Source organism: Lissotriton helveticus, chromosome 4_1 (assembly GCF_964261635.1).
Source record: "Lissotriton helveticus chromosome 4_1, aLisHel1.1, whole genome shotgun sequence".
Taxonomy (NCBI): Eukaryota; Metazoa; Chordata; class Amphibia; order Caudata; family Salamandridae; genus Lissotriton; species Lissotriton helveticus.
In genome coordinates this window covers 363,955,931-363,981,730 of record NC_136063.1, presented here as the reverse complement: position 1 = coordinate 363,981,730, position 25,800 = coordinate 363,955,931, and the positions used below count along the sequence as shown (strand labels likewise).

Below are 25,800 nucleotides of genomic sequence, written 5' to 3'. Positions count from 1 at the left end.
GTTGTCATGCTCATTTTTTAATGCCCCACTGGCGTTTATAGCAAGGAGCCCCGGCCCCCATTATTCCCACTCACAAAATTCAGGTATTGTGTCAAAAATGGTTGGAACATTCTACACTGTCTGCAGTAAAATAACATCTTTCTCTCTTGTCCGAAGACATGGACCTGTCTGACTCTCAGTTAGGCCCTGAGTCTCCCCTCTCAGAATGATTATTTTATGCCACATATAATCAAATTTGGAAATTCTTACAAATGGATGCTACTGTGTGTTTAAGACAGATTGATCAAAATATTCTGGAGAGTGTGCTTGCTGTTGTTCATAATAGTATTAATATGCTGTCTTCTCACATTTACTAATTGAATAATTGTGTCATCTGTGACGATATCATGCAAAGTGATATGTCTACATTGTATCATGAGCAAAGTCAGCTTAGATCTATCATACAGTTTAGCCGGTCACTTCAAACTGTCAAAAATTGTTGCGTACCTTGGCATTACCTTAATTCCAGATACCTATACTTCCCTTTCAATCAGACATGTAAACAACATCTAATGGACAACAAAGATGACCCGTACACAATGTTACATCTCAGGAAATTAGAACAGCTCCCATTCACAATAGCCGAAACATACTCCACTGTTTGGTTAATTCAGGGCGTAGTATTTTTTCTGATTTCAACATTTCAGTTCACAGCTTGCATATAAATTTCCCCATTGGTAGATATGAACCCCTAGGAGGCAGCTTCATTAATGAATTGGTGTCACTCCCATTTTCCTATTGTTATGAACATGCCAACAAAGAGGCCTTCCTTACTAGAAAACAATGCAACTCTTCTGTTGGACATTCACTCATTTGTAAACACGTGACCATTCATGGCGCATGTAATGCATTGGTAGCGAATTTGGCCTGATTTACCAAAAGGATTACCATCCTTTTAATGCTATCCCTCCTTACTGTCCTTTCTAATTGAAGTTATTTAATGTTAAGTGATCTGGACTGTTCAGGACTGTTCCAGAATGCGAGCTGGGATCCATACATTTTATCGGTCTCCCAGATAGTAACCTGCTGTAACAAAATCCTCTTCCCTCCCATGCAAGAGGGTAAGTATAGCTCGTTGTGGCATTCTATTCCAACTTTGAAGGCAGATTTTAACAAGCTGAGCAGACTCACAATTCTATTGTTTCAAAAAGAAGTAGTACTAACATCTGCACAAGTTGCAAGGACATCTAAACAGATACAGTCCTTATTAAACACAAATCTTCTGCTGAATTTTGGTGAATTAGTTAATTGCATTTTTAATGCATCTAATACAGCTGACTTTGCTCACTTTCTTAAAGTTGTGGGCTCTGGCTTAGTTAGTTCCTTCCAGCCAATCTTTGGAGCAATACCTTATTTTATTAATTCCCTTTTTCCCCATTGTTTCCGAGGGTGTCCAGCTGGTGTTATTCCTCATTTACAGCATTTTGGTCCTATTTTTGCTCCTCCGCAATGGAGGTTCTGTTTACAAGCCTACTGGAACTACCACTTGCCAACTTGTGCTGTGAGTGCATGCTTAGTCTCGTCAGAATCCTCTTGCTTCAAGAACTGGATCTTGACTGGTCATTAACCTTCTGACATGCCTGGTTTACCTGCGCACAACACGTGTTTCACTGCCTCTGGTGTCCTTTTGAATGGGCACTGGATATTTGCCTGGCTCTGAAGACGCCGGCTCCCATGGACATGCACCTGCTGATGAGTCCATTAGAAACCCATTTTCTGATTTGTCTCCTGGGCCTATGGCTTCTCCAGAATGCGAGCTATGACTGAGCCATTCCTTGCAGAGAAAAGGAGTGCATTGGCACATGGATTACTAAATACTGGCTTTAATAACAGAGATGTAGGTTACCTGGTTATGTTCTCAGTAACTGCTCTCTCCAGTTTGTGAATTGGGCTATTGAACAGTCATCATCAAGGGAGATGGAATCCGTTCTGGATTCATACACTTTTGAATTTGTGAATTACATCTTGGATACCTCCGACTGCTTAATCTGGCAAAATTTTCCAAATTGAAATGTTATTTTTTTTAACTATGATTATAAATTTTTTTTATATAACATGCTTATTATCGAAGCATATATTTAGCTCGCTTGTGCTTTAGATTCTTTATTTTTAATGATCATATTACTGTCACGACCAAGGAGAGGGTGCAATGGGTTCCTATTAGGGCTCACTGTACTTCTACCCTATGTAGGCCTAACTGCACATCTTATAGGCGGCTTTGCTTCGCACGTTACACAGTGCACATTTGTTTTTGTGCCTCAATATTATTTTAGAAATACATTGCACATGTTTTATTATTCAGTGCATCTTCCTGGGATTCAGTCTGAACATTTGGTACAAGGTCAAACAACAGCATACCTTGTTTTTCTCGGTGGTCGGTCACTACCTCATTTTAACATATAGACATACCAAAGAGACCCAGCTGTTGTTTTTGAGCATGGCATTTCTTTTTGAAACCCCAAAACAGAGAAGAGGATTCTTGCTGAGAATAAATCCTGAGACTAGAGTGCCAGGTCTATGCAATCTGAGATGTAGACCAGCTAACTAGAAATGCCAGGTATGGGGCCCAGTACTAGTCCCAGAGATCTCAGTTATATCACTATGCTCACGTACTGAGGGTAGGCACAGGTAGATTTATTGTTCACCATGACAGGACTTTTTAATGCACACATTTTATTAATAATGCTAATCATGCTGCTAAGTTCCAATATTTTTCTAATTGCAGCACAGTTGCTTTATGATAGAGCATGATAGTTTCAATAAATATTGTAAACATTCCTCGTGTCTCTTTTCTGTTTATTGTGGACATGCATGAGTGAAAGAACGAAAGGTGATGATCCATTCCCACACCCTCTCTGATGGTTCAGAGTGTTGTGTTCTGGGTTGCTAATTTACCTGTTACTCTGGGAAGGTTAGGAGGGCTGGTAAGGCACTATGATCTAGTCGGATTTGGGCCCATAGGTACTGATATGGTACAGTGACTCAGTCCTGACATACTAACGTTCTGTGATCTCAGGCAATGTCTTGTTTCTAAGCAGAATTCCTGCAACAGAGTCAAACAATGCAAAATGTGTTGGGATTCCTCAGGTCCTGGGCTAGTGATCGAAAAGGGTCAGAGTGGTATGATAGTTGTCCCTAATTTTTATGGGATGATAGTAGTACTCTTTATAGTCCTAAGTCCATGCACACCCTGTTGCATCACTGAGGAGCTGCATCAGTGTTGCAGCTTAATTAAACCATGAGTCAGTGATAATTGCTCTCTGGTGGGATACAGAAAGAATCAAGTTTGAATTTGAATAACATTCTAATGTACTTCCTTATGCTTTCTCTTTCAGCTATTGGTCAAATCACTCTTTCTGGTTGAATAACGGCATGAGCGTCCCGACAAATGGATCAGACGTGGTGATCCCTGCAGGTATTGGATATAAGCATGCAGGACCAACTTTAGGGCGGTGTGAAAGCTGTAGCCACACCTGAAACTAACTTTGGTGGGAGGCTCCGTGTATAAAAATGACTTGTTGATTGTTTAAAAACTACGGGCCTTATTTATGAAGGCCTTGCGCCGCCGGTGCATCACTTTTTCCCATGTTAAAAATGACGCACCGGCGGCGCAAGGCCTTCATAAATCTGCCCCTACATTTGATTTATAAACATTTGAACTTCCTTGTGCATTAAGTCATGTTCACCCTAAATTATACAAAAAAAGTATTTTCAGGCAACATTAAAAGTGTCAAGATAACTCTGGTGATTAATGTTTCTAATGATGAGAGATCAGAATTTAGTCTCGTGGAAGATTTGGCTCATAATAAGGTAGCGCAGAGGGTTAATGCCCCTGCTGTAAGGAACGTGTAACATCCAGATCACAGAAGTTCATATGAGTAGCACTATAAAAAAAACAAAATACTTTTCAGGTAAAGACTATCAGGTGATGAGGTGCACTGTTGGAGAGTGGTAGTGACCGTGGTATTGAGGGAATTCATGAAAAAGAAGGGCTTGGGGGTGCGCTAAAAAGATTATCACACTAGGCACTGCCAACTTTAAACCCAAGCCAGTTAGTGTGGCCTGCTGTTGTCATAATATACATCATATTTCAACGGAAACCTTGCATTATTGAGCCCTTATTCAGGTTAGCTTAACAAAATGGGTAGAACACATTTCTCATCAATGTTTTCAGAAGTTGGAACTATGTGCAAAGTAAGTATGATCCAGCATATATTTCATCCTAGAAGAAAAATTAGTTGGCAGAACGGGTCAATATAGAAGAGATCACCGTTTTAGAATGCATATACAATTTCTTTCTGCTTCAAAATGACTTCAGCTTCCCATGCAAATCTGACAATGAAGAGACATTATTCATTACATGCGAGAGAATTAGTGATGACCAATTTGATATTTTTCACCCAATAAGCAGGAAAACATGAGCAGAAAGAGTGTGGTGCAGGCTAGGTCCTTGAAGAGTAGTTTGTGTATTGACTCATTGTATCCTCATGAACATTTGATACTATCTATCCAATTAGAATGGATGTTCTCATCTCTTATCATCCATGATCCTCTTTATACTTGTTTGTATGTTCATCTAGTAACCACTCATTCCTTCTTGTCTGAGGAGGCCACATACATGGGACTTGTCTGAATTAATAACCATCTGTTGCAGTCCGTAAAATAAACTGAATGAGACAGAGTCAGAACTTAGACATGCAAGGTGGTCTACCTAGATACTGAATGAATGCTCTAGTAGTACTGTAGCTGAACTGTGTCCTTCAGAGAGGGGAATTTTGGGAATGCCAATACATGCATCAGCCGATGCAAATAGAAAGGCAGAGATTGACACTACATACATCTGATTTGGAGGATGCTGTGTAGTAGTGGATACCAGGGAGAGTTAAAAAGTAATTGACCATTATTGGAGCTAGCTAACCTGTGTTGCAAATCTTAGCATGAGTATGTTACTGCAGAAGTGAAACACCCACTTATGAAGAAGTACAGACTGCCATGCCTACCACAAAGATATGATGCAGTCAAATATTTAAAAAACGGATCATTTGAAAGTGGATGTTATCTAGTCTAGATCATGAGACGATTAGTAGGGCAACTTAAAAATATTTAGATATTTGATATGGACGAAGGCACATACTGTAGAAACACTTGACTCCTCTTTTCCTGACCTTCTAAAGTTGCACATTCAGACAGGTATAATGAAGGTGATCTGGCAACACTAACCATACAGCCTTTGAGTACTGGCATCCGAAGATGGAAACACCTCCATTCCCCCCGCTCACCTGATGGTCATTTTAGGCAAGACTTTGAAACCTCACACATACATTTACCAATAAGCCAACATTACATAATGAAATTTGCACTGTAGAGCAACATGTAAGAAATGGAAATGTTTTGTGATTCGAATTGTCATGCACAGTAAATTGATGGAGATGGCCACCCCACCTAATACTCCCACACTGCAACATTGAACTGTATCTGTTTTCTATGTATCAAATATTTCTCTAGACTCAATGACTCACAATTGCCCATAACCTCCACAAAGCTGTACCTTGTGTGATAAGTGACACTTTGTGCCACATGGAAACTGCATCCTGGGTCAATAGTTCCTCTGTGCCACCCCTGTACCTTTAAACCTTGGTTCCCAGTATCAACTTGCACTCTGAGATTTGTAACACATATAACGTCCTTCTGTGCCCCCTGCATCCTGCATCCTGAGAGCTGTGACTTGGGAGATCACTATCCCTGAGTGCTCCTTGCAACCTGAGAAAAGTGTTTAGAGTGATTAGCCCCTCTATATGATCCCTGCACCATAGGAACTGTTCCCTGATTGACGTATGCTCCTGGGTGTACCGTGCACTGTCTATTAAGAGATCCTCAACATAGTGCGCCACGCACCAGGAGAACTGATCGGACAAATCATTTCATTTATGTACTTGTCAGTAGCTACATTCATCATATTAAATTGTAAAATCATTTTTGCAGCCAAATGGGTTATAGCAGACATACAAACGCCAACCCTCGAGAAACTTACTATCTACGGTGTCCTCGAACTAATAAATCTCACTGAACCTTCTTCAGGATACAAGACAGTGGTCTTAACTGCAACCTACATCTCAATACAGGTATGGAAAATATGTCAAGCCCCCAGTTTAGGTATATTTTGCAAATTAAACTAATTTTTGACAAATAGCTATGGTTCCAACCAGATCCGTTGTTAGAATTATTATTGGATCACTTTTTGTTGCAATTGAAAATAAGGTTTGCATAAGTAGCTCAAGTTCACTGTAGCATTTCTACTGCCATTAGGCAGTAACCTCACTGTTTTTTTCTTATGTTTATTATTCAGTTTTAAAATCTTACACATTGCACTTGTAAATAAATGCTCCTATTTCTCTTTCATTTTACCATGGACTTGGCAGTGAAGTACACTCCCCAATCTCACTCTGCGTTTCTAACCATCACTGGGAATCTGTCAGTAATAACATGTTTATAATGTTTAACATCAAACAAGACATATTTACAGAAATTAACTGTCCTGCTAGAGGTGGAGGGACGTTTGGTGAATTCTGTGATGTCAGAATGTTGGGGGGAGGTGTCCTTAGGGAGATCATGCATTTATTGTATTTGCTTGTGGTGGCAGAGGAGTGAAAGTGTATGTACAAGTGTGGCCTAGTACATATCTTGTGGGTACCTCGCGTATTGGCGCTAAGTAGTACTTCCCCATCAGTCACCTCATTTCTTACAATCCTCTGGTCCCCCAAGTTGTAAATGTCAGTCGATATGTTATCCCAGGCCTTGGTCCAATCCCAGAGTCAGTGTCCCCTGTTAATCTTCCGCTGCAGAGCAGTTCCATCGTAACTAGCCCACCACAGAGTTCCGCTGGCCATGATTCTAGAGTAGGCCCTATAACGGTTTTCCAGTTAATTGTTGTCTGGTGTTTGGCAAGTATGAGCTCCAAATATATAAACCTATTGGTAACTGCTTCTGCTTTCCATTGGGTGAACCATCCCAGAAGGCATGCCCCAGGGGAATCAGTAATCCACTTCCCATTTCTGTTGATACTATCGCCACCAGCCCATTCCAGTAAGGTTGTATGGTCAGGCAATCATATACCACATGCCTAAATGCAGCATCATGCTAGCCACATCTAGGGCTGTTTGCACCCACTTCAAAGTGCATGAGATTTACTTATTTTGGTATGATATATGCTCTGTGGAGAAAATAATATCGGATTAGGTTGAAACACACATTTAGTGATAGCACTAGGGTATGTGCCAATACTTTTTTTCCAGTCTGTGTCATTTATCTGTACACCCAAGGTGTGCTTCCCAGTGATCCTTCAGTGCCCAAGCGCTTTCTTGGCTGGGTCCTTCAGGGCCTTCACCCTGTGCCTACAGGTATGCATAATAACTGTGCATACAGGTATGCGTAATAATTGAAACTTGCTTGGTTTAGCTCAGCCTGAGAATGTACCACCTCATGGCACGCATTCTTAATAGCTAGTTTGTGGGAGCCCCGTTCATCTGGGCTGACCAGTCACGCCGAGAACCTTCCCAATTTATCATGCTCATCTTTTCCTTTGGAGAGTTTAAGAATGATAATGATAGCCCTGCAGTCGCTCTATAAAAATAAGTTGTGCCCACGTTCCTTCAGTAGCTGAGGTATAATGTCAGGGTCCTTGTTCACAGTTGTTTCTACCCTATTGAGTGCCTCCTTCTGTCTCACAATGTCCACCAATAACTGTCGCTACTCATTGCACTCGGACCACCACTTGGCAAGCAACCCACTCCCACAAGAAAGAGGTCGCCATTTCCTCATTCGACCTAAAATATTTATCAGAGGTTCTGCGAATACTACTGTGGAAGACTAGCAGCATTAAATTAATCTCCAAGCTGGTATTGGAGGCATAATTGTTTCCCATTTCACTGTTACCAGTAACAGGGCATTGGCTGAGTGTGTCCTTGTTAAGTATTCTGCTGCATGTACTTTCGTTTGTAATGTCATTTTACAAAGAAACATATCTAGGCAGAGATACAGAGAAGTACCGGCTTATCATCAATTTCCAAAACCTATTAGCAGTTCTGTGTGGTGCATATGGCAGCGGTCGATGTGATCTGTCTAAATTTGCTTTGGCAATACAATTAACGTCCCCGCCACCATTAAGAGGTAGTGGCCAACTCTGACTAGGACCCAGCCAACTGTTCTGTAAATGTGCATTGATCTAGATTGGGTGCATATATTTTGAGGAAAGCCACGTCCTTCCCATCAGCAGACCTGCTAACAATATGAAGGGCCCTTCCTTATCTAGTATTTCAGTGTGAAGCAGAAATGGTACCCCCAGGAGGATCCATCTGAGCACTCCCCTTCCATATGCAGAGTAGGATATAAAATGTACCTTGACCCTTCACCTCTTTTGTAGAGCGTGTCCCTCCATGTGAGTAAGGTGCATGTCCTGTAGAAATGGGCTTTCTGCCTGGGCTTTCTGGGCTTTCTGCCATTTAATACATGAATGTCTGTTGTAATTCATTGATGGAGAGTGAAGGCCCTGTACATTCCATGTAGTTATGTGCATTAGCCATTAGTGTAGAAGTGGGCGTGTTGTGATCTGATTTCCTCCTGTCCCGCCCATCTCTGGCATACAACATTCCTTGCTCTCCAGCAGTGGATAGCACTAAACAAATTGCCACACATGGCCGTAACATTAAAAAAAATCACACCCCACTGAGGAATGTGGTACCAAGGTACCCTGTCCAAACCAATTCAAACATTTGCCCATTTGGAGAAAGAAGGGGGACCAGTAGCAAAGCCAGCTCATTGACACCCTCCTGTGTCCACTGTCCATCTGGGGCATTAGTGTTGGCCCATTGTGATGCACCTCACAAGAGGCTCTCAAGCTGCTGGTGTCCACCTCCGTGTCCATATCAGGCTCCAAGCCCAGCACCTCAAACATATTATGATGATAATATCTGACAACGGTCACCACTTGTGCTCTCGACTCTGCTTCCTACTCCTCCTTGACCTGTAATTGAGTCCGTCTGCCACACCGTTTGTGGGTTTTTCTGCTTTCCCAGTTTCCTTGGCCACCCCATCCTCTTGTTGTGTGCTCACGGCCTTGGAATGCAACCAGGTCCAAGCCTCTTCAGGGTAGTGGAAGAAGCGTGTGGTCTCCCCTCAACTACCGCAGGCTCGCTAGGAAGAGGTGGGCATAGCATAGACCCAGCACTCTCAATTGTGTTTTGACTGCTATGTGGGAATTTCATTGTGCCTGGACAGATGCAGTGTAATCCAGGTATGCAGATGCTGGAGCTCCACTCGATTTTCCACAACCCTTTGTCTCCAAAGAGTTACAGCAGCAAATTCCTATCTTTATAACTTAACAGACTTCAGTCAATCAACCAGTAGATTTGTAGAGCGCTACTAGTCACCCGTCAGGGTATTGAGGTACTGGCCAGGTCCAGTTGATGAGCCGAATAGCTAGGCTTTCAGGGACTTTCGGAACTCTGGAAGAGATGGGGAATGCATAGATGAAAGAGCAGCTTGTTTCATGTCTTCGCTGCTAGGTAAGAGAAGGAGTGACCTCTGCATCTGCTATGTCGTATGCGACGTTTTAGGGTTAGAGAAAGGGACACAGAGCATAGGTGTCTGATGGGCTGATAGAAGCTCAGGCGGTGGTTCAAGTAGGTGTGTCCACAGTTGTGTAGCAGCCTTGTATGCATGGGTCAGGATCTTGACCTGGCATACATCTGCACATAGAGCCAATGGAGTTCACTAATGTAGGGGTGAGGTGTGTTCATCTAGGGAGATCTAATACAAGTCTGGTTGCGGCATTCTGTATGGGCTGTTGTCGTTGAAGAAGGTGAGCTGCAATCCCTGCGTAAGGGGTGCTGCCATAGTCCAGTCAGCTGGAGAGGAGGGTTTTGGGTGATGGTGAGTCTTGAGCTTCTGGTTAGCCATTTGAATATCTTATGAAGCATGTGGAGGCTAAAGAAACAGAAGGAGGAGACACATTGACTTAAGACATCATGGTTAGCTTGTTGTCCAGAAAGATGCCTAGGTTCCTAGCATGGTCAGTGTCTGAGTTCTGCGATCCCATAGGATGGATCCCATGAGGAGCTTTTGTTTCTGAAAATCAGTACCACTGTCTTGATCATGTTGATTTTCAAGCCGTTGTCCTTCAGCCAGTTAGGAACATCTGTCATGCAGTTGTGGAAGTTGTTATTGGTGTTGGTGGTGTCTTCAGAGAAACAGAGGTGAGGGATATGATGTTGAGTCTGTGGGTGTTGGCAATGCTGGCCAGAGGTGTCATTTAAGTTTTGAAGAGGGTGGGACTGAGCGAGGATTCTCGGGGTAACCACAGATAATGTTTTTAGTTTCGGAGGTGAAGATGGACTTTTTGTTTTCTTCCACTGAGGAAGGAGGTGATCCACCTGAGGGTGGCTTCTTGGTTGCCTAAGTGGTGCAGCTATGAGATGAGTGTGTGGTGAGAAATTGTATCAAAGGCTGCTGAGAGGTCTAGGAGGATCTGAAACACAGTCTCTTCTCGGTCTAGTAGGGCTTGGATGTCATTGGTAACCATAATGAGTATTGTCTCAGTGCTGTGGTTGCTGCAGAATCTGGATTGGGAGGAGTCGAGTAGGAGGTTTCACCTGGTCTTCCCGGGGTCACCGGATGCCCTTCTCATCTCAGCCCAAGCCAGAGCACATAAATCAGTTCTCCTCATCCCAAGGTCAGTGAGGAAGTCAAGGCTAAGACTGAAGCTAGGCCTGGTAAGACCAGACTTGATGTGCCAAGGGGAGATCGTAAAACTATACTTAAGGATTCTAATGGCCCCAGCCAATTCGCTAAGACAACAATTGAGAGCTATCATTTAGGGGCCACGCTCGGCATGGCATACCAGTTTCGGCAAAGCGCTCAGCACACTGAAGATCGAGGAAGAGAGTATAGGGCTGCTGGAAATTTCATTGAACGCCTGAAAAAAAGCTATAAATATACAAGTCCACGGAACATCATTTGAATTTGATCTTAAATCCATCTGCTCAAGCCCCTATTTAGACCCGCTGGACAGTTCCTATATTTTAGGCAAAGCACACCCCTTCCTAAACGAGGCCCTCACACCACAAGCCCGAACCAAAATTCTTTTTATGAGACTATACATACTAGGAATCACAGATTTTAACCCTGAATGGGCTCGCAGGGGGGAATCCACAAAGTGCAGACCTAGGGCCCGATTCACAGAACTAATCTGTAACCAAATCCTAAACTTACTACTTTTGGTATTCACAGAAGGCATTTAGTAGTAGTAAAGTTAGGATTTAGTCTTAAGGCTGTCCTAAGTCTGTCCTAAGTCTGTCCTAAGTCTGTCTTAAGTCTGCCCTAAGTCTGTCTTAAGTCAAACGTAAGACAAAATGCTAACTTTACTACTACTAAATGCCTTCTGTGAATACCAAAAGTAGTAAGTTTAGGATTTTGTCTCAGATTAGTTCTGTGAATCCTCCCCTGTGTTCCTACATGAGGGAATCTTGGTTGCATCTCCTATGCTGCTGCCCCAACCTCATAAACGAACGTCGGTGACTGCTTCGTCCCATCTGCATCACCAAAGGAGCGAAGACATGTGGTAAAGCGTCAGCCTTGTGCTTTTCCACAACAACCATGGTGACCCTAGAGAGGCTGGGGAAATTTACACACCAGATTAGGATCGCTATTAAGGCTGCTAATGAACACAATAAAACCATGGTGACGAGTATGGCAAAGCCGGGGGGAGAAAGCAGCCAGGCCCCCAACAAGCACTGAGCCCTTGCACCCTCTTACCTGTCCCATTGAGACTGCACCACATTATGTTTTTTAACTGAAGGGCCAAGGAGAACAGCTTATAGACTGCAGGAAGTAGACAATTCCCATGGTGCATTGGGAGGCTCCAGAAACTTGAGCACGGACACATGACACTGACCACAGGCGCAGGCTGACCGAGTGGGCACCAAGGGGGTGGGGGGGGGGGGGGGAGCAGCATATCAACCAAATTCCATCTGAAGCTCCACTACTTTTACTGTGTATATTCTTTTACCTTTTTCTCTTTTTAAGTGTTTTTACTGTAATGTTTTTAAACTCTAATTAATTGTACAGTTAATAAATAAATACAAATACATTCCAGATGTGAGGAGCGTTGTTGGTTGATGGCTGTTTCTAATACTTTGGCCGGGAATGGGAACAGGGATAATGGTCTGTAGTGTTTGAGTTTTTGGGGTCTGCCGATGCTTTGTTTAGTAGGGCGTTGATCTCTGTGTTTCCAGTCCTCATGGAAGGTAGCTGTTTCAGTTGGGGTTTTCACTAAGCTGGTGAGTGTGTGGCTGATTCTGGCATTGCTTAGGTTGAAAATGTGGTGAGGGCATGCTTCAGTCAATTGGGGCCCCTGATTAGAACAAGTTCAACATGAAGGAGGTGTCCTGTCGGGCAAGCTGGCTCTATTTAGTTAGTTGGATGTCTGTGGTGGTAGGGGGTTGTTGTATTTCTTGAAGAAGATGGTGGCCTTGAGCTGGGGTTTGAAGATTCAACAGATGTTGGCGATCTTGACTTGAAAGAAGATTGCAAGGTTGCTGCAGAGTTCCTGTGTTATTAGTTGAAGCCGAGGGGTTGGGGAAAATCTTTGACAATGTTGAAGAGTTCTTTGCTGTTAGATGGAACTTGATTCCATGTGTGAGGCTAAGCCTTTTTTTTCAATTCCCTTTGGCATTTCCGGTGGCGATGTTGGGAACGAAAGTGAGGTTGAGCCAGTACTAAGTGAGGAAGAGGACGTCACGTGTGAGGAGAGAGATGAGGTCCCAAATCCCAGTGGTGTGTTTGTATATTGAGCTTGTTTTGAGAAGTGCACAGTGGTATGTTTGGAGTGGGGCTGGTTTTTTGGCTTGTGTGTATGCTCTGGTAGGTAAAGTGTCGAAGGGTGCAGGTGAAAGGTACTACCCTGAAGCATGAGTTGTGAGTTGGCACAGTGGCAGTGTTTGTTGTGGCATCAGGCGTTGAGAGTGTAGAGGTCGGCCTCCTTGCAATGAGTGGTCGAGGTGCCTCACCTGGCCATGGTCGGCGTTTCAGAACGTGATGTGCTGTCTCAAAAGTGAAGATCCTAGGGGGTTATCCAGCCAGTACTGTCTTGGTCAGCCAGTGCTACAAAAAGAGTTCAGCATTAGGAACCTCAGCTTTCTCTAGGATCCCCAGTAGTCAAATGTTTTATTGCTCCTGGAGCAGCCCTCACCGTTCTCTGCTCTATTCTGGAGTTCCTCCACCTCTGCCATTCCTTGTCTCGTTGCTTCAGCACATCCTGCACTGTGGAGTTTACGGCCATTATGGTAGTCTCTGTATCAATGTGATCCGAACGTTTATTGTGATCAGCTCGTAATAAGAATACTTACACGGCAACCTGTGTCAATCTTTATTTCCATGGGCGTTTTGGTATCATTGGTGGCTTAGAGTATTTTTTCAAACTAACATATGTGTTTCTCCTGGGTCATTTCGACAATCCCTGACTGATTCAGGAGGATAGCAGTACCCTCATGAGAAGCACTGGGAAGCATCTTTGCTGAATTGTTTTGTACCATCCCGGTCTGGCAGCCAGCTCTCAGGGCTTATAGAACGTGTGAAGAGTCAATGCTAACTTACCTCTTAGTTCAACCGTCAAAGACGATCATGGGCATGGACATGAACATGGGGTGTCTCTCATCAGGGCCCAGTTATCCTTCTACGGCAGCATCAAACCCACTGTAAAGTTCCTGAATAGTCAAGCTAGGCCTGTTACACCGCAAGCTGGGAATCTACCCATGGCTTGCCCAGCTACTTCCCATGTGCTTCGCAGGACCACGGCGGGCCGCGATTACCTTCCTAGTGTTACGAGATTTACCACAGGATGCTCCTGGCACACACGTGTATTCTGGGAAGTCTCATAGGGGACCGTGGAAGCCCACTCTTCGTTTTGCTGTGCGATTGGTCTGGAGGCATTCAATCCGTTGGGGGCCATGTTCCTGTCTTCTATAGTTTTTCTTCCCAGAATCCCTTAGGAAGGGTTTTGTTACAAAAATCTATCATGGAAGCATTACCATTGTTTTCTGTTGCCTTTTTCCTATCCAAAATTGTGGCTTTCTACTTCCTCTTCATCACTTCCTATCTTTGGATCAATAAGGGTTAGAACTGTCTTTCTCCTTGTGTTGCAACACTCTTTGGTCCGGCTGGTGTGTCTTTACTTCCTACCTATTCCTCACGGTCACCCTGTTTCAGTTGGTATCTTAGTCTGTTGGCGATCCTGGTTCCTGAGTCAGGTCCTGCTCTTTTATCGCCATCTGAAATTCCTAGTCTTCTGAATTGATCCCTATTTATTCCTTGGATTTCTTTCTGTGCTCCAATCTCTGTTGCCTCCTTGGAGTCTCCAGTTGCCAGCAGAGGTTTTTTTTCCCTTTGGGTTTTTCCCATGGGAGACTCCTTCTGGAAGGCACTGTCTGCCTAAGCATTGCATTGTCAGCAACAGTGTGGCTACCAGAAACGGTTGCCCCTACCTCAGCAAACAAGAACCAATTAGATCTGGAATTGTGAACCTATTTTTTGCACCAAGGTCACAAGACAAAGTCTGTCCACTGAAGAAGTTGATGAGGCCACACTCTTCCACCACAATATTAGAACCCCAAGAGCATGCAATATGGGTCACCCAAAACGAACAGTTATTATGGTTGTTTGAGTGGTTGTTGTAGACTTCGCTTTAAAAGCCTATGGCTCCCCGATGTCCAGCACCATAGCGAGGCCTGATCACAGGTTAGGCCACTCCACCCCAACTCTCTAGCAACTCATTTCTCCAGAATCCAGCACGGTCCGTGCAGTGACCAGCGCAGTACCCAATGACAGGAGAAAGGCCCAGGTCCGTGGCCATGCACACACTTGGTAGAATAAGGAGAGGTCTTTCACCCCAAAACGTTGGGCCAGTTTTCCACACTGGGATTCTCAGTCTTTGTCAGGGCAACAGGGCATCCTTCTTCTGTAGTATCCACAGGTCCATGAGTGTGCCAAAGAGTGGGTTTGAAGGTCACATTTTTATACATGGTGCCCACTTTGAAGTGGGAAAAGCTCCTTGAGTTTTCCCCCCATAGAAGTGTCTGGAATTTCCTGCCATCCTGCCCTGGTCCCAGGCTGGCTAAGGTCACAACAGGCTAGTATGAAGTCCATTTGAGTGTACCGGGCCTTTGATGTGCAAGTGTATAAAGGTGATAGCTCCGCCCCCACAAATAGTAAGACTGGCCCATCCTGCCAAAACCCAAACATTCTATTGTGATACTGTCGGGGTGGAATGCATTAAGCGAACAGCAAACTACAACTAGTCATGTGATCTAGAATACAGGTTGCAGCACCAAATAGTTAGGACAAGAAAAGTTCAACTGTCCAAAAAAACAATTTTCAGAATTTTGACTTGAATTACGACTTTACCATTGAGGAGAATTTCAAACTACAATTCCTCAGACACCAAAAATGATATTCTTACCTGCTCCCAACCAAAGGTTATCACTCATTAAATGTAATATGGTAACCCAATGCTATCCTGTGGGTTAGGTAGACCTTACAGTTGTAGAAAATGAGTTTAGTTTTTTTTTTACCACCAGGACATGTAAAACTTAAAATACCGTGCCTTTCTATTTAAATACACTGCACCCTGCTTTCTGGCTGTTCAGGGCCTTCCCTTGGGGTGAATTATATGTATTAAAAAGGAACATTTGAGCCTAGCTAAAGGTTTCTTTTGAAAGAACGGGTGAGATGCGCTCAATTACACAATTTCAAAAAAGTTATAAGAAAGTTACACCATTGAAACAAACTTAGCTTGCAGTGCTGGAAAGGGTCCTGCTGTACTTGTGGAACAAACACTAGATGGCTAGATCACCTAGTACACTTGGTAATCTAGCCTTCAAAAAAATGTTTATTTTGCCAGGTTGGATTGGCCTTTTAAAACTGCATCCCATCACACATAACAAAGCGAGAGAGGCACTACTCCTTTTCCACCCTCCCTACCATGAACTTAAGCACCAACAGAAATAGAAAAAGGAGAAGAGGCTGGTGTTATGAAAACAAACCCCCTTTGGAAAGCGCAGTTTCTTTGAAACTGCCTCACCCACTAAATAGTGACATGCTTCATCATAGGGCTGCTACAACATCTCCGTGCAGACCAACGCCTGGCATGGAGCAAAGGGAATTGAGAACAATGCAAACAAATATGTAAGGGATCCACGCAGTAGACTACATATAAGCAGACAATCAAAGTGAAGTTATAAACCTACTGCAGGAATACACTTCAAAATCTTTAAACATGGGTTGACTGGATAGGATTAAAAATTGGAAAAAGTGGAGATGGCATAAGGGGTAATTAGGATCCCTTTGTCTCTCCTTACTGCGTTGTAGACATGTTTCGGCCATTTTTACCACCCACTCAGGGTCATCTGGTGTTCCTCAGGACTAGGAATCTGGTTCTCAAAAGTCCACTCACCAAGCAATTTACTGGTTTGAAAGAAATACATATAGAAAAAAAGAAAAATTATATATAATAGCCTTACTTGTCACTTTCTTTGTAAGATTCATCGTTTTAGCCAATGAAATTGGAGTGCAAGTGGGAGCATCCCCCTGTTGTCACACTTTGATTAAGGGTTGGATGCCACTTAGTTATGGCTCTCGCCGCCCGTGCAGGTAAAACTGCAAACACAGACTGCAAAGACAGCCTGAGACATGTTTAAAGGGCTACTTATGTGGGTGGCTCAATCAGTGCTGCAGGGCCACTTTACTAGAGACTTACAGGTAAATTAAATGTGCACATTGGGTGTAAGCCAATTCTACCATGTTTTAAGGAGAGAGCAAAAGCACTTTAGCACCGGTTAGCAGTGGTAAAGTGTGCATTATCATAAAGACGCAAAAACAAATTCAGCACAGCAAGAGAATTGAAGACAAAGATTTAGGGGAGAACCGTGCCATGGATGCCTGGTCTAACCTGGACTAGCCGGGTCCCTGTATCTGGTCCGTGCTCCATCGCAATCAGTCTGAACTTGTGACTTTTACCCTGTCTTACATGACAATAAGAGTTGCGAGTGGCTCTTTGTGCTTATAGGTGCTCTATTTACCTGAAACCTTTTAAAGTGCATGTCTTCGGTTCTAATGATTGGAGTTTTGTCACATGGATGTCAAATAATTTATTACATTTTACTCTATGATTCTAAATTACTGTGGGATTTTTCCTGTGTTGTGTTTTTACTTTGTTACTGTTTGAATGTTGCATAATTACTTTACACATTGCCTCTGAGTTAAACTTAACTGCTTTTGTACTGAGATACCACGGTTATGCACTGATTAATTCAGTGTATTTTTTTAGTTCAAACTTACAAGGATTGTGGATGTTGCATGAATAGGGCTCCACCCTCCTTAACCAACAACCCAATTTCTCACATATGCCTACAGTGAATAAAACTGAACGGCAAGCAGATTTCACTTGGTGTTAAATGGGGATTTGGACAGATTAAGGCTATGGTGTAATACTAGGAAATAGTTTTCCCAATAGATGTCAAAGAAGAAATGCAAGAACCAAGCCTCAGAAGCAGAGGAAGTGAAAACAGTATATGAGTAATTAAAGATGGGGGCATAGTGATATAAACAGTAGTACTGGTTTAATAAGAAAAAAATACAGTTCTTAATTTGTACTAGTGCTTGCTGGTGGTGAGCACTAGCACTTGTTTTTGGGGAGCATATTATGTTTCAGCAGTGAATAGGACTCAAAATTTCAAATGAAGAGTAGGTATTTATTATTCAATAATTTCATTTCATGAGTACACACAGTGAGGCAAGAGCATATCAAATGGCTGCAACTTTGTGATGCATTACAGTCACCCAACAAGATCTGAATCCCAAGGAAGAGAGCAAGGCTACTACAGTCTGCAACACTTTCCTGCCTATACTAACCCAACTAGCTGAGTGTCTTCTACTGGGGTTGAACAGGTCTTTCCTCCTGTCTGCATTTCTATCTTTGCCAGCCTACTAGTGCCGTGCACAGGTATCAATTTTGCTGGCCGGAAACCTGACCTGGCGGCCGGCCTGGTGCCAAATTTCAAAGCCTCACCCAGCTCCCCATTCCAATAGGGCAACTGGGCACACATTTTCACCAGTCATAGGCTGCAGATAGCAGGCACCAGGAAAAGCAACAGCACTCTGCACGTGAATCTGTGCCAGTCCACAAGTAGTGTTGTGTTACATTTGCACCATCACACCTACCTGAGACCCTCGCCTGATGAAGTCAACCATGGACTTGAGCCAGAATGTTCAGTGCATTCTCCACTAGCTTGCCTTCAGCTACAACTAATTACATGGAGAGAGTAAAACAAGATAATGCAGTAAATCTTCATTACACTCAGTTTTTCAGAAGTACCTGCAGGTCCCATGCAGCCATGGATAGATCTGCATCTGCTCTGTCCTTTTACAGGGATGAAAATACCTGTACTAATTTCCAACACTTACACTCTCACACTCATCTGATTCTATGGCACCTGAAGCTACATTTCCCTCACTGACACCTTCAGGGCACTTGTCTTTGAAGATCCAGGCTGAAGGAGTTGGTGGTTTTTAGACCTGAACCCTTCAGGTAAAGTTGCCCCAGACATTTTGCTTTCTTCTCCCAGGTTTCGCTGATTCTCTTGTGGGCATAGGAATTGGGGCACTTCCCCACTGTAGATAGAGTGAGAAAGTGCTTGTGCATCCTTCCTATTCACAATAGGAAGTGGTGCTTATCTGACATGCGTTGTGCACCGCTGGTATTTTCCAATACCGTGACCAGCCTGCCATTGCAGACTGGGGTGCATGGTGCACCGCTGGTATTTCCCAAATATGTAACAAGCCTGCCAATGCAGACTGTGGTACGTGGTATACCCTTGTTATTTCCAAAAATATAACCAACCTGCCATTGCAGACTGGGGTGCTTGGCGCACCGCTAGTATTTAAAAATACATGATGAGCCTGCCAATAAAGACCGGTGTGCCTAAACCTTGGCAGTTCGGGCTGGACTGTTCCCATGAGGCACAGGGTCAGACTGATTTGCATATGGCCATGTCTGAACTGGGGTGGCTGAGTGAGCTAAAGAATGGTGATGGATTAAACCCAGATCAGTTGACTGGGGGTGAGTGTTTGATTTGCTCAAACGCTCCGTCCATCATCCCCCTTTGTATCGCTTTGTTCGCTCTAAGTGTGGCAGGGTATGCTCAGACGTGAGTCCCTTGCTGACTTGGCCACTGGATTCAAGATAGCCTGGCTGATGAGGATTATGAATCCGAAACCGGTCCCAGGATGCTTGTTTCCGGTCCAGGGAAGACATGGTTTGGCAGTTCGGGCTGGACTGTTCCCATGAGGCACAGGGTCAGACTGATTTACATATGGCCATGTCTGAACTGGGGTGGCTGAGTGAGCTAAAGAATGGTGATGGATTAAACCCAGATCAGTTGACTGGGGGTGAGTGTTTGATTTGCTTAAACGCTCCGTCCATCATCCCCTTTTGTATCACTTTAAACCTTTATCCAGCTTGCCATTGTGGGCTGGTGGACGCACAGGCACTGATGGTGTAGCTGAATACACGACCAGCTTGCCATTGCAGACTGGTACTTTGGGCTGCAGCCATGGATTGCAGCGGTGCAGCCTCATCACGTTTCATATAATTGGATTTGAAGTGATAACTCCTTTCCAATGGTAAAGTTGGCTTTGTCATGACACGCGTAGAAATTTCACTACTATACCGTGGGCATTTCTATGCTCTAAATATCTTTTGTGTGCCTATGTGCTTGGCTCCAGTGTATACTGGAGGTTGGGGTAGCACATCTGGCATTCCCCTGCAGCATTTATAAAACACGGGGCATGCAACTAGAATGACATACCATTGGCATGCTTACATGGATAGGTGGGAGGGAGAGGTTTTGACACATGACCCTGGAGCCAGATCATGGCGCCACTGAAGATATGGGTCTGTATTTCACGGCCTCTTAGCAGACAGGCTTGAAATTTAGGGGAGACATCTGTGGTTCAAAGGCAGACCCTCTGTAGAATGACTACTGGTGCCACACTTGCAGAGACGTGGTACAGGGGAACCTGGAACTACATGGTGCACACTGCCAGAGGAATCTGTTGTGCACAAGGAGGATAACTGCCATTGAAAGGGACTGCGTGACCTTCCTAGATAATGGCTGACCTGGGCCAACTACATTCTGCTGAGTGGCACCCTGAAGTGTGCTCTCCAAGGGCTTGTCAAGCTTGCCCCCTGTTCTTCGAGATCTCAGGGATATCAAAGATCTCCTATGAGGGACAGCCTCCATCTAACTGTGACACCTGGGGAAAGGTGCTCTTGCACGTGCTCACATTACTGGCTGGAATCCAACTGGTAGCATGGCGTGGCAGTGGAGCTAAGAACAGTGTCTAGAAACCAGAAAGTCTGAACTGCAGCAATGGTGCATGGCTCCCTCAGTGTTCACCAGTTGCTGAATCCAAAATGACCCGCATAGTCGATTGTGCCCATCTCTTGCACGCGACTTGGCGACTGCATGCTCATTGCGTGCGGTGTCTGGCTCACAGGTTGCGGTCCTCGGAGGTGGGGGCGTAACCGTAGTAGTGCCTTATTGTACTTCATGATGCATTGCTGAACTTGCACCTGTGTGTGTATCCAGGGTTGTCTGGTGTGACCAAGATCAACGTGCACCAGATGTTGCACCTCATTTCCAGGGAAGTACGGAATTGCTGAATTGCACCTGTAGGTGTGACCGGAATGGACTGGTCAACAATCGTGTCCTAGTTGTGGTGACCAGATTGTCTACTGCAACCAATATCACCGTTCGTCAGATGGTGTGCCTCCATTCCAGGGAGGCATTGATTTTGCAACTCCTCCTTGTGTGACCGAGGTGGTCTGGTGCGACCCATTTCATCATGCACCAAACGTGTCCAGATTGCTGAGAGCGACTCTGATCGGGTGAGTTGGAAGGAGGCTTAGGGCCACAGGGTCTGCAGCATGATACCAATTGACCTGCTGGGTATCAGTGGCACTGCATTAGGGTGCTGGGTGCTTATGCTTGTGAACGCGCCCCATATGGAGCTGCCTGCCATCTGTTGAACCATGTAATGGTGCCGAGTGGTTGTTTTTTTCGTGTGGGAGTGACAGTACTCAGAAAACTGCCATTGTAAAACTGATGTTTTAAAACATCCCTGCACTTTGTAGTATGTACCATAGTATGTACCATAGGTCCCTCCCCTGCCCCATAGCAGAGGGCCAGGGGTTAAGGGGGTCCTGCTAGGGGACCCCAAACTTATTTTCCAACAGCCTTTCCATGTCCGAAAGGCTGACATGGAAAGGCTGTCAGAAAATAACAATATAATCCCGACAGCGACTAATATGAATTTACCTTGAAGAAATTAAGAGGCGTTTGTCAAAACAGGAACAGCTGGTTTAATCAATCATTACGGCCGGGAGCAAAGTTACAGAGTTGGGGTTTGGGGACTGTCTCAATCATTTTAAATGTCCTTTTATACATTTATTTGAGCATCATAAAACAATTTGTAAATCCTGTTTTGGGAGTGGAATATGGACCACAAATCACCCCCACCTGATAACAAATACAGGACACAATGAGGGCCAGTGTGTAATGTGTCCAGATGTCTGGCATTGGGGTGCATGATCACTGTGTCTTTTGTGTGTTCCTTGACCTGATTGGCTGAGTGTTCCTTACTTCATGTGGCATCTAACTTTTATGGTGTTTTGGGAAAGGGTGCCCCTCTGTCCATGTGCGTTTTATTGGGATCAATCTCCCAGGACCATTGTGGTGTTGCTGCCTTTCTGTGGAACTAATCTGGGTTTTTCTTGTTCTTGTGTTATTCCTGCTTCTTGCGTGCCACCCCACCTGTGATCTGTCAATCAGTAGCATCAGGCCTAGGGTATTTCCCTCTGGATGAAGAGGTCATATCGGAAAATATCGACAACAGTGATTTGATTTCGTTTTTGTACATACACGTATCATTGCATTCAACAACATTAGTATTACCATTCCTCACTCTAGTTGAATTTTCAACTGCATCATTTACCCCACACTTCATGACAGTCACATTGTTAGGGGCTTGTTGTGTTTCATTTTTAACTATTAATACTAGCCGAGTTACTTGCATTCTACCTTATTTGAGGATTGCATTTTTAGATCAGGAAACCCCAACTTGTAGGAAACCACACAAAAATAGTAAAAAAGTGAGAATAGGCAGCAATGACATGCACAGTCCTGTCACCCACCCCGTGAGCCAGGAAAACTAGCCAATGTACCACTCCTGCTCAGTGTCACCTCCATCCTTATGCATGTTGGTTTGTAATCAGTGCAGTGCTTGGATGGCAAGAGTCAGAGTCCCATTGTTCATGTTGTTGCCTGAGATGAATGTGCAACAGGACACATCAATCTTGGCACAAAGCATTTACTCCATTGGGATCATCAAATTCAACACATTCCCATGTTGAATCACCATGAGGCGGATGGCTTTTAGTTCTTCCTTAATTGCATTAAGGCCAAGCTCAGTACTGCTCATCATTTTCATCAACTTCCATCTGGTTATTTGCAACCAGCAAGCATTTGCTTTTGTCTGCACTGTGAAGAATGATGTGGACCCTCCTGCATTGACTTGTGTGTCAGAGAGCAGTCTGAATTCTTCTGGAATGTCCATTAACTGAGCCTACCCAAAATAATCAGCAGTTCTTTTTTCTCAAGCCTAATGCAATATTGTGGTTTTCTTCTGTAGCGGATGTTGGTACAATTCTGATAGATAATCTCCAGGAATGACCAGGATAGTGTTGTGTATGGTGACCAGGGAGCACAGACCTCTGCATCCGTGGGCAACCTGGGTGTAGACAAATTAATCGCACTGCCAGTAGGTATCCATCAGCATGGAAGTGCCCCATTGCATGTCTAGAACCTGCAATATTACGCCCATTTGGTATTAAAGAAGACTGCACCAGACACGCTAAGGGCCGCCTTGGGACAACAGTTGGAAGCAGACGTCTTTGTGCACTGGTGTGGTGACTTTGCTACCTCCAAAGAGTCTTTTTTCTGGAACATCTTGGGGCTAAACAGTGTCCTCCCCTATGGTGCCCCGCTTCCTATCTAGCTCCGATTGACTCTTATTGACTCTTATTAGGATCGGTGACGAGGTACAGTGCTGTGGGAATAGTTTTGCAATGGGTTACATTCACTACTGCTCTAAGGGATTCTATCTCCTCTGTTGGGTTGTATCTTGGCCATAATCATACATAGGTACCCATGGAGAAGGCATTTAGCTTTATCAGGGGCTATCTCTTGGGATAAGTAAAGGCTGCCTGCGCCTACTGTATGTGGTATCAGTGAACAGACAACATGACCTGGCTGATGAATGAGCACCCACAGAAGTCATGGGCTGATACCATGTGTTGTGTAGGAGTGAGCTGTGTAGTGTATGTGGAATACTAGTGCTGTGGTCATTATATAGGTAACATGGGAGAGGTCCCTGCGCAAGTGCTGTGCAAATGTCAGGGTGGACATCATTTGACTAGACAGATCTTTTGGCAACATGTGGATGTGGCCACACCCACAGTAAAAAGAGGGTTTATAGTTGTATAACATTACATAACATGTGGAACATTGCAAATCTTGGGGATGAATCCAGAATAGATGCCTGTGGTCCTCCAGCGATTGGGAGGTTTCTTTACTTTTGGGAAGTTTGAAAGAGTTTGGTGTGAAAGTTAGAAACAAGTTTGAAGTCTTGGACTTGCAGGCTTGGGTCTTTGTCAGGATTATGGGAGTGGTTGCTGGAGAAATGGTGAGCTGCTGTGAGAGTGGTGCACTCCTGTGGCTCGATTGCAGACCTGTTGGATAGGAGCTGTTGTTTGTTGGTAAAGTTTTTAAAATATTCACATCCTTATGTATCATCATCAATCATTGTCGGGGACTCCTCTCCCTTTCCTTTTTTTAGAGGTGTGCTTCAACATTCTTGTGTCTTATTTTTGGTGGGGCACCAGAAGGTGCCCCCCCCCCATCAGGGCGTTTATTCATGGGTTACCTTCCTGCTTAAGGGTTGTAGACTCTCCCGCCTCACCTTTATATGAAAGGATATATTTTAAGGGGAGATTTTCATAAGCCTGTGGATGGTCTGGGCTCTTTAACTAACATTTTATGGGTGTCGCTGGATGTCTAATATCCTGCTTTCCCTAGTGACGGAGTGGGGGGTCATGCCTTTTGACTTACACATGTGTGGGGTGATGTGTAAAGAGAAGGCGCACCATAATTAGGTGTTGTGGGTGATCTCAGCATGCTCTGTATACCCTTTGAGTCCTAGAACGAGCTGTGCAGTAGGACCCTCCGTACTGGCACCAGGTGTCTTGACTTTGCCATTTCTTTTAAAGGGTTTATTTAGGGCTAGTTTTGGACTTCTTTTTGCTGGTATCTTGGGCGTTCCCATGGTTCCCATGTCATTTGGTTATTTCCATTGTCGTTTACCGGAGTGGGTCGGAGAGCCTTCCTTTAGCACATGTTATTCATGATGAATGGAGGCCTTGCGCGGTATATGGGACTAAGTGAGTCTGATAGTCTGTCAATATCGGCTCCGAGCCCAAGATAACAACAATTTACCCTGAAACATGGAACAACTTGACAACCACAGGCCCTTCTTAGACAAGCACAGCCCACACTTATTCTCCAAAGTCCACATTTTTCTCTAATGTCCAAATAACACCCTATATCACACCCAGGGGGTCATGAATACCCTCTGTATCACACTCAGTGGTCCAAGCGAATAATTCCTTTCCCTTCTTCAGATACCAACAGAGTCAAGAAACCGATAGGAATGAGAAACCCCCTTTAGACTAAAAAATAAGATCAAGGTGCTGACCCTGTATCACATCCAGGGCCTATGCGTACTATCTGTATCACTCCCAGTGGTCAAAGCAGTGAGGCTTCCACCTGTATCACGCCTGGGAGACAAGTGCACTAACAGCAGTCCAAGCAACAAACAACCGTCACCTTTCCTGGCTATCAAAAAAATGTGACTTTTGCAGGATCACCTCTGAGGCCGCCTTGCAATTACTCAGTTCGGACACATGAACTAACCAATCTGTCAGATTTCTGTCAGTGGCAGGGTGCTCAGGTTAGATTTTTGCACTTCTTCCTAGTTTGCCATACACCAAATGGTGGGACTAAGTATAAGATGTGGTTTCTTACCCAAGTGATGGCAGCTTCAGGACGGACCCCCACCTCCCCACAGATTCAGCTGAGCTTTTAATCAATTGTTGGGTCTGCTCACCTTCCTTGCTGCCCTGATGTCAATCCGTCAGAGCGGGGTATTTTCCTTGTTCACCAAAATCTTGTGTGAATGTGAATTTACCTTCGAAAAAACAAAGACAACAGGCATTTTGCAAAACAGGAACAGTTGGTTTAATCAAACGCTACAGCGGGGAGCACGGTTACAGAGTAGGGGTCTGAGGACTGTCTCAAAGCATAATCCATTTGAACCTCCTTTTATAAATTCTTTAAAGCATCATAAAGCTATTCTTAGATCCTGTTTTGGGAGTGGAATGTTGGCTCGGTCATGAAGCCATAAATTACTCCCACCTGGTGACAAATGCAGGTGGGTCTTGACCTTGCGTGGCCACAAGGTGGGGTAGTGGGTAATGTGTCCAGATGTCCAGCATGGGGAGCGCATGATCACTAAGTGTGTTGTGTGTGCTGTGTTTTG

At 44.3% G+C, this 25,800-nt stretch overlaps 1 protein-coding gene across 1 annotated transcript in view; it reads left to right on the top strand.

Annotated features, from left to right (window-relative positions):
• LOC144828000 (fibrocystin-L-like) overlaps positions 1-25,800 on the top strand; it is a 1,506,874-nt gene that overhangs the window by 1,169,667 nt on the left and 311,407 nt on the right. Inside the window, exons 60-61 of the mRNA XM_078686147.1 lie at positions 3,375-3,454; positions 6,022-6,161. Coding sequence (XP_078542273.1) covers positions 3,375-3,454; positions 6,022-6,161 — 220 coding nt within the window. The remainder of the gene's footprint in view (positions 1-3,374; positions 3,455-6,021; positions 6,162-25,800) is intronic.